Source organism: Nannospalax galili, unplaced genomic scaffold, assembly GCF_000622305.1.
Source record: "Nannospalax galili isolate Female #2095 unplaced genomic scaffold, S.galili_v1.0 scaffold19, whole genome shotgun sequence".
NCBI lineage: Eukaryota > Metazoa > Chordata > Mammalia > Rodentia > Spalacidae > Nannospalax > Nannospalax galili.
In genome coordinates, this window is record NW_008342110.1 from 1,557,600 (window position 1) to 1,567,757 (window position 10,158).

General features: G+C 45.4%; 1 protein-coding gene across 1 annotated transcript in view; it reads right to left on the reverse strand.

Moving 5' to 3' along the window:
* Pde6a (phosphodiesterase 6A) overlaps positions 1–10,158 on the reverse strand; it is a 91,329-nt gene that overhangs the window by 74,343 nt on the left and 6,828 nt on the right. The window contains exons 3-4 of the mRNA XM_008837912.1: positions 1,197–1,349; positions 371–460 (exon numbers count right to left, since the gene is read on the reverse strand). Of these exons, the coding sequence (XP_008836134.1) occupies positions 371–460; positions 1,197–1,349 (243 nt within the window). The remainder of the gene's footprint in view (positions 1–370; positions 461–1,196; positions 1,350–10,158) is intronic.

Here is a 10,158-nt window from a genome sequence, read left to right on the forward strand (position 1 = left end):
TGATCTTGAGCTCTCGATCCTTCTGCCTCGCCCATCTGAGTGCTGGGATCACAGGCATGCACCACCATGCTCATCTGACTTAACTCCATCATTAGAGAGACTAAACAACTTGCTTAGGCTCCAACAGCTCCTTAGTAAGCAGGAATTCAAACACAAGCTTTCTGACTAGAACAGTGGGCATATAATCATTCTGGGATACAACTTTACAAACATTTACAAGTATCCACCACCTCATAACACTGGGGACTTTCACCCTACACAGTGCAGTGGTTCCCAAGCATCTTCATCACCTCCTGCCCTGCCTGCCATGACTGCATCAACGCTTCACAGAAGGACATGCTCAGTCCACTCCCCAGGCCCAGCTGTTTACCTGGCCACGCCGAGTCTCACAATTGTACAGGTAACTCAAGTGGAACACTTTCATGATTAAATTCACAAAGTTGAGGTACTTCAGAAGAATCTACAAATCAAACAGCACAGGGAATCAGATGAAAAGAAAAAATTCTTCCTCCACTACTTCTCCCACCAGCAAAGTATGGATAGTGTTAAAATTTCAATAGAGGCAGTTTGCACAAATGGCCATGGAGTTCATGCTCTTTGCATGCTGCCCTGTGAGTATAAAGTCACAATGCGTGTGAGTGCATTCATACAAATACTCAATATAGCTAATAACTAAACTTACTGAACTTGATGTCCCTGTCCTAAGTCACTTATGTATGTTACCTGGTATTTATAAATTCACCGTGAGCTGGATGCTGTGGATGTACCCACATGCTACAAATGGAAAAACAGGTTCAAAGAAGTTAAATAATTTGTCCAAGTCAAGCAGCACGATATTCGGAGATCCAGAACAATTGCCTCTCTATTCCAAATGCCAAAATCCAATTCTGGACCATCATCCTACTTGGCCTCCCTCTGAGACTCTATGTCCTTTTTTTTTTTTTCTGACACAGGGTCTGATCTATACTGTCCTGATATACCTGTCACTAGGTAGTCCAGACTGATCTCAAACTTTGTGATGATCCCTGCCTCAACCTTCCAAATACTAGAATTATAGGCAGGAGCCTCCATGCTTGGCTTGTCCCTGTCTTACACACAGGGAATCTGAGGCTAAGCCAAATAGCAAAGTTAGGGGATTCCATGAGCTGGAAGAACGGGTTAGCATGGTGTCCTCAGCAGTTCTCAAGCACTCTTACCTCTTCATCGCTCTTGGTGAAGTGGGGTCCATCTATTTTATTCACAGCCATGATTATGGCCACCACATCTTTCCCATTCATGATGGGGGAAGCCAGGATGTTCTTGGTTTGGTACTCTGTGAGTTCATCCACAAAGTTACAGAAATGCTCATCCTGAAGAAAGGCAGAGAGAAGTACAAGAAATCAAATGAACAGCAAGGACAATGGAGCAACTCAGAGATCCTGTTGACAAGGGGATGGAAGTATCTCCATCTCTTTTCCTTCAGTAAGAGCAGGACAACCAGAGGTGGCCATGGACACCTCCAAAATCCACCAGAAGAAGGCCTGAGAGGCAGCCCACCAAGGGCTGCACACAAAGGGTGGGTGCAAGAAGGTGGGTACCATGGGAGGCTGGGAGAGTGGGACTGGAGATGGAAGCTTCAGGAAGGCTTTGCTGGGCTCGTGGCAGTGGAAACCTGCATCAGAGCTGTGAGGGAGATAGGGAAGACCTCAGTGAGCATGACCATGATGGCAGCCAGCAGGCCTTGCACCTGGTACTTAGTCTTCACCCTCCCAGTAGCCTATGAGAGAGGGACTATTAGCCCATCTCACAGAAAGGGGATCTGCAATTCAAAGTAAATGTCACTTGTGTGTGTTTAGCTCTGTCTTCAGCTCTGCTCCTCTCACAGAAGCCTCAATAAAGTTAGACTGGGGTCCAGCTCATTGAACAAAAGGATTTGTTATTTTCAGCCTTTTCAAAGTCTCACTATATAGCCCAGGCCAACCTCAAACTCTCAATCCTCCTGCCTCAGTCTGCCAAAAGTGCTGGGATTACAGGCATATATTTTCACATATTCTAACAATCTGGTTATAGCACGTACAATCATTTAAGCAGCCACCCTGTATCTAGAAATCTCAGTGGAAAGCCCACTATGTGCCAGGCTAGGATTCAAGCCATTTGCTGATAAATCACTAATAGTAATTTTGATGGTTAATTTTTATTAACACATTGATTAGATTGAGTAGCACACAGGAGATTACAAAACACCTCTGAGATATGTCTGTGAGGATGTTTTCAGAGAGGATTAACTAAAGGGAGAACATCTGCCTTGAATGTAGGCAGTACCATCCTATAGGCTGGGGGACCAGCTAAAGTAAAAAGGGGCCAGGAGAAAGCCAGCTCAGCATGGACATTTCCTTTATTTGCTTGCTGACTTTACCATGATAGGAACTGCTCTGTTCCTTTACACCTTCTCTCCATGATAGACTGACAGCCCACAAACCACAAGTCAAAACAAATCCTCTTCCTTTCATTAAAATTACTTTTATCATCATCATCACCACCACCACCACCATCACCATCATCATCATCATCATCATCGGAGCACACATGACTCAGTGCTTGTGTGGTGATCAGAGGACAACTTTGTGGAGTCATTTCTCTCCCTCTACCTTTTCACAGGTTCCAGGGACTGAACTCAGGTTGCCAGGTATCAATGGCAAGTGTCTTTACCCACTGAACCATTTCACTGACCTCTTCAATTGTTTCTATCAGGTATTTGGTCACAGTGATGCAAAAGAAACTAATACAGTAATATAGGACATAAGGTTTTGGTTAAAAGCTGTGGAGTACAGAGGAGTACACACCCTCACTCCCAACCCTAGAAGCAGCCTGGGAGGCCCTTAGAGGCTGCAGTGTACTCCGAGTGATCAGAAAGAGACAGAAGCTGGATTGTCACTCTACACTCTAAAGAATCCACCTTTCTGCTTCCATGAGCATGGTAAATTTCCTGCCTGCCACGTCCTCCAGGACATGAGCCAGACCAAATATGTACAGTGTATGCTGTTCTGAGAAGGGTGGACACTTCACAGAGTCAATTCATTGAACCTTTCTGGAACTAAATCTGGAGATTCTTCCCGTGATTCAGAAATTCTGAGTGTGATACTCTGCATTTTGGAGTTTCTTCTAGGTAGAGTGGGATTAAACAGATAGGTGACAATATTAGGGTCAGAGGAGATTAAAAGAAGATGAAGGGTAAAGGAATTAAGATAAACCAGTCATGCATTTGAGGATTAAGAAAAGCTTGAAGGCAGCATCAGCCAAGGAGAGTTTTCTATGTCATTCTCTGAGGACACTGGATGTCTGAGCATGAGTCAGGATGTGGCATGCTTAGATTCATTTCAGTTTCACAATATTTACCTCCATCTGGTAAAGTCGCCTCAATTAATCCAATCTAAATATTCCCTCACAGATAAGCCCAGAGGTCTGTCTTGTAGGTGATTCTAGATCCTGTCAAATCGACCACCACTATTAACCACCACACCCACTGAGTTCTCAGCCTAGGAACTCCTTCATAAGCACTCCAGCTACCAAATGACTTGAATCTACATAATCATTGTCATCCCTGTATTTTTAACATAAGAAATGCTCCAACCATGCCATAGAACTTCAGAGGATCAGAGGCAGAAGAAGATGGTGGATATTCCACTCAAATAATTTATTCTACGGTTTTCTTTGTGTGTGTATATATATGGTGTGTGTGTGTCATATGCAAAAGTGTGCACATGTATGTGTGTATGTACTGACCTGTGTGCTTATGTGGAAGCCAAAGCAGGACATCTGCCTTATTCCCTTGAGACAGAGTTTCCCACGGAACCTGAAGTTTGTCAGTTTGACTAGGCTGGTCTGCTCCCCAGTGCTGGGGCTACAAGCACTTGTGGCCATACTTGACTTTTTTTTTTTAATGTGGGTGCTGCGAATTAGTACTCAGGTCCTCATGCTTGCACAGCAAGTGGTCTAACCCATTAAGCCATCTCCCCAGCTCCAACCCATTTATTTTAAAGCCTGGGCACCAGGGGCTAAAGAAGGCCTAGAGTTCTTCATTCATTCCTCATTCATTCAGTTGGCATTCACAGAATACTTTCTATGTGTGAGGCAGTGATGTTTAACCCTGGGGCTAAGGCAGAAAGTAAGAGACTTTTACCCTGGTAAAACATATAGTTAAACAGCAAAAAGAGCAAGGAAACTACTCAACATTCTCCCAAAGCCTAAGATACTTGCTTTGATGGAAGCAAACCAGCCAGTACCTTGACAGTGCTGGGAAGGATGGCAGGCTGAGGCTGCTTGAGTTCACATGGGGGTCAGGAAGACTTCTCTAGGGACACAGCACTGGACTCAGAGCTGAAGCATCAAAAGAGCCAGGCAGGAGAAGTACCTTCCATGGAGGGGCACAGAGAATGCAAAGGTCAGGAGGTGGGAATGAGCTTGGTAGGTGTGAAGAACAGAAAGCTAGGGACAGCTGAAGCGTGGAGGGGGAGGGAGAATGGACAGTGCAAAGTGGGAGGGGTGAACCAAGAAGGCTGTGGTAAAGAGTTTAGTATTTTTACTTATTTATTGTACAACAGAGCCTCTCTGTGTGGCTGAGACTAGCCTGTAACTTACTGTGCAGCCCAGTGTGGCCTCATACTCACAATCTTCCTGTTTCAGCATCCCAAGGACTGAGAGTACAGGCGTGTCCACTGCCATGCCTGGCTGAAGAGTTTTAGATTTAAAGTGAATGCAATCCTATTTCTCATTCCCTATTCCCAGTTCCTCATACAAGTATTCATAGTACTGAGCTCTGTTGGACCCTATGGTATGGTCTATTACTTACTGAATAATGAGGATATGCTAGGCTCAGAGCCAGACAACTTACATATACTGTCTCAATAGCTCACATCAGCCCTTCCACCTAGAACTGTCCTCTTTCTCATTTATGGACAAGGCCCTTGCTGGCAAGGAGCACAGCTGTTCTACTCATTTCTTAGTTGATTATTGGCTTATTCAGTGATGCATCGGTTGACTCCTTCATTCATTTGTATTTATTGAACCATGGCTCTGTGTCAGGCACTGATATGTCAAGGGCAGTGTGGTGGTAATTGTCTGCCTGATAGACTCTAGAATCACCTGGGAGATGGACCCCTGGGAATGCCTGGTGGTGGGTTGTCTTAATTGCTAACTGAGGCAGGAAGAGCTGCCCACTGTGGGTGGCACTATTCGATGGCTAGATCCTGAAATAAGTCGAGAAAGAGTGCTGAGCAGCATGCATGCATTTATCATTCTCTGTGTCTTGACTGTGGACGTGACATGACCAGCTGCTTCAAACTCCTGCTGTCTTGACAGATGTCCCCCCACCCCCACCCCCATGATAGACTATATCCTTGAATGGTGAAACAGAATAAATCTTTCTCCCTTCAGGTTGGGTGATAACCTGGAGTCTCAAAGAGAGGAGAGCTTGTACTGTGATTGGTTTCAAGGGCTATGCAATATGCTGCCTCAGTTTCCCCTCAGGTCTGCTGGTCCCCTCAGGTCTGCTGGTCTTCTCAGGTCTGAAGGTCCCCTCAGGTCTGCTGGTCCCCTCAGGTCTGAAGGTCCCCTCAGGTCTGCTGGTCCCCTCAGGTCTGCTGGTCTTCTCAGGTCTACCTGTCCCCAGTTTCAGAACTGGGATTGGTTGGCCACAGGAGTCCTGAAGAAAGGTTGTCATTTACTCATCCACTGACTAAGTTCACTGCAATGACTATCCATTCCTCCCTAGGTACTGTATTAGGTGCCAGGGACGAATAATAAATAAGACAGATAAGGAAAGACACTTCAGGGAGTTTTTCTCTAGAAGAGAGGGCTGAGGATTAAGACACAAATATTGAATGGCAAGTAGGTTTTCCAAATTTAATAAATAAAAATACAGAATGCCAAGCTAAATTTGAAATTTTTCTTTTTTGGTCTTTTTGAGACAGGGTCCCTCTGTAGCCCTAGCTGTGCTGGAACTCACTATGTCGACCAGGCTAGCCTCGAGCTCACAAAGATCCATCTGCCTCTGCCTCCCAAGTGCTGGGATGAAAGGCGTGCGCCACCAAAACATCATTTTTTGTTTATTTGAAATCCAAACAGCCAATCTTCTTCCATTTTATTTGACAATGTTGATCTCGAGTCTTCTAAGGAGAAAATGGGGGTTCTAGGGGTGTAGAGGTGGGGAAGAGCCCTGGAAAACTCCATTTGTAGTTTCACATTCCAAGAAGGCAGTGATTCTAAACATCCCTAGACTTTTGAAGGCAATGAAGTCTAAAAATATGACTTTGTGGCGGTTCAGAGGTGACTCAGACCCCAGTCCACACCATCTTCCTCCTCTTCTACTCAGCCTCTTGTTGCATTCATTATTAAGACAATATTCTTTCCCTTTTCAGAACCTAGAATTGAGTAAGAGTTCCCAAGGAGGACAGCAGCAAACAATGCTACTTGCTGTGCACACAGGGCTTCCTGATCTCTGCTGAACTCAGCCCCGGGCTGAGTCACTTATAGCTAGGGACACTGTCCCGGGCCCAAAGGCTTCCAGGGAAGAACAGGCATGGCTGGTATGGTGAACTCTGAGAGCTGAACAGAAAGCCAGAAAACAACAGACCATCCCCTAGCACCAAGGCTTAGAACTTTTAGGCCTATATCTTGTGGAATGAGAGGACCTGCCTGAGTCTTTGAAAACCACGACAGGACCTAAGAAGCTCTCGGCATTTCTGGCCTCTTTTTCTCCACAAACAGAATCTAAAAGAAAACCTCCAGGAGGGCAAGGTTAGATTCTTCTTTATTTTCCGCACAGATCTGGTATGGTATCTGTCACTTAGAATAACCCTTAATAAGAACAATGAATAATAATAAGGAACAGAAACTGCCAATGTGAGCCATTTAGTGGATAAAGTGTTTGTGCAAACATGGGACCAGAGTGCAGATCCCTAGACCCCACCAGCCAACCTGTAATCCCGGCACGTAGGTGGCAAAGACAGGGACTCTGTGGAGCAAGCTGGCTTGCTGGCCTAGCTGAAATGGTGAGCTCTGGGTTCAGTAAGGTATCCTGCCTCACTATATAAAGTGAAGAGTGATTGAAGAAGATACCAGAGGTCAACCTTGGGCCTACGTGTGCACACAACACGCACACATATATGTATGCACCTGCACATACATTTGTACCAGCACATATGCAGACATGCGAACGTGCGTGCACGTGCACACACACACACACACACACACACACACAAAATAACAACAAACTGGGGCTAGAGAAATGGTTCAGTAGTTAAGAGAACTGGCTTCTCTTGCAGAGGACCTGGGTTCAATTCCCGGCACTTACATGATGCCTGACAAATGTCTGCAACTCCAGGTGCAGGGAATCTGATGCCCTTTTCTGGGGTACATTCATATGCTTGCAGGCAAAACACTCATCATACACACTAAAAAATCCCAACAAATCAATGTGCCAAGAATATTGCTAAATAGAAACGATTCTCTTGTTTCATCCTTACAGTGCTGTGACATATTATCACTGTTTTAGAAATTAGAAAATGAGCCCAAACAAGCTGAATGATCCGTGAAAGCTATGTTTTTAGAAAATGACAAGATTCACACTCAGCTTGGACTTCAAAACATAACAGTACTTAACTCCTGCTGTATAATTAGTAATAACCTTTCTGTTTTTGTTTTTGTTTTTGTTTTTTTGGTCTTTTTGAGACAGGGTCTCCCTGTAGCTGTCCTGGAACTCACCATGTAGACCAGGCTGGCCTTGAACTCACAGAGATCCACCTGCCTCTGCCTCCCGAGTGCTGGAATTAAAGGCATGTGCCACCATGCCTGGCTGTAATAATCTTTCTTAAATGACACTCAGGCCCATGTCCTCACTTTACAGAAAAGGAGGAAGTACTGAGTGGGAGAGGGCTAAGAGCATGGGCTCAAGACCAGAGTACTTGAGCTTAAATTCCCTGTCTGTACTTTCTATCTGTATAGGGTTTCAGTTTTATCATCTGCAAGATAAAGATAATGAGAGTTACAAGATTGTTATGAAGGTGGACAGTGAGACAATTCACACTGGCTACAAAATAAAGTTTGGAGAGGACCAGAAGGAGATGTCCTCCTGTCCAGCCAGAGTCCTCCCAACAGCCAGGATGTGGACCGCACTGCCCCAGCCTGGCTGCCCATGGGACATGCATGGAGAGATTAACCTTGGTGGGGTGGGAAGAGGTTCTGCCTAGTGACTCCCACAGAGGCCCAGATCTGGGCTTGATGACTACTTTGAACTCTTGCATTAGATGTGATGTCCTGACTTAGCTTTAATGCTCCGGTGACCTTGGGCAAGCCCCTCCTCAAGTTCTCCTGAGTCCAGTTCCCTAAACTATTAATAAAGCAATTAGATTAAATGAGCTCTGAAATTACCTCCTCCCTCCTCTCGAGTGTGTGTGTGTGTGTGTGTGCACGTGCGCACGTGTGCACACGCATGTGTAGAATACACGTATGTACACTTGCATGTGGAAGTCAGAGGTCTCTTTTGGGTTGACAGCCATTCTTCAGGACGCTGCCACATGTTTTTGTTTTTTGAGACAGAGCCTGTCACTGGCCTGTAACTCATTGATAGAGTGAGGCTGGCTGGCCATCGAGCCCCCAGGATCCACCCGTTTCCCCCTCCTCACACTGCTACCATACTTGGCTTTTTTTCTTTTTTCACATGAGTCCTGGGGATTGAACTTGGCTTCTCATGCTTGCATAGCAAGTACTTTACTGACTGAGCCATCTTCCCACCTCTCCCTCCCCTCTTTTTAACCTTCAGACTATTAAGATGAAATAAGTCTAAAGGAAAGGTGCAGACCTAGGGGCTGGACCCTGGAAATGGTTAGGCACAGGTTCCTGGTGCAGCCAGCACAGCAATAATGAGACTCACATGGGCCTTAACATTTGGGACTAACTTGTTGGGTGAATGAGAAATCACTGCATATTACTTGACTGTGATTCTTTTAGGCTGTATTTACTGACTGACTGCTTTGTGATAGACGTTGTACAGGATCCTGGGACAAACACCTAGTGAAACATGGTCCCTGACAGCAGAACTTCCAACTTCAGGAAGGGGGCTACCTAACAGAGGATATCTCCAAGGAAGTGACTGCTGAACTGGGACCTGAAGGGTGATGGGAGTTGGCCCTGGCAAAGGGTAATATGAAGAACTACATTGCAGTCTTTAAAGTTATTGTCCAGAAAGAGCTCCATCTGCCGCGGATCTGACAAGGAGGTCTTTGTCAGAACAACCAGGAAAACTCCATGGGTTGCTGAATTTGGTTGGTTTAGTTTGGTTTGTTTTGGGGTTTTTGTTGTTGTTGTTGTTGTTCTTGTTCTTGTTGTTGTTTGTGGGGGGAGGGTTGTTGAGACAGGGTCTCCCTGTAGCCCCATCTGGCCTGGAACTCACTATGTAGACCAGGCTGGTGTATCTCACAGAGATCTGCCTGCTTCTGCCCCCCAAATGCTGGGATTAAAGGCATGAACCACCACACGTGGCTTGGTTTTTGAAGCAGGGTCTCTCTGTAGCCCAGGCTGGCCTAGAGCTCACTTTGTAGCCCATGCTAGCTTAGAACGCACAGTGATTCTCCTGCTGGAGTTTTAGGAGAAAGATCAAATAATCACTGTTAACATTTTCAGTAATGGGCCAAAGATTCATCATGTCTCTTGATGTAAAATGTAAAGAAAAACATTACCTCAGTGATAGTCCTTCTAGAACGGTGAAATGTAATCTAATCATGAAGGAATAGTAGATGGCCAGGTATGGTGGCTCGTGCCTGTAACCCCAGCACTCAGAAGCTGAAACAGGAGGACTGCCAAGAGTTTAAGGCCAGCCTGGAGGCTGCACAGTGAGTTCCAGTTCAGCCTGGGATTCTCTCTCTCTCTCTCTCTCTCTCTCCCCTCTCTCTTTCCAGAGTGTGGGAAACTTGACCCAACAAACACTCACTGTCTTTAACAAATATGTGGCACAGAGTTAGAGATAGAGAAAAAGAGGTATCAGTCAAGCCCTTCACCTGATTTGGCATAAAGTGTTTCTTCAAATACATCAAATTCACAGAAACATAGACTGAGGAATGGTTTCTGATTAAAACAAGCGAGAGAGAGAGAGAGAGAGAGAGAGAGAGAGAGAGAGAGAGAGAG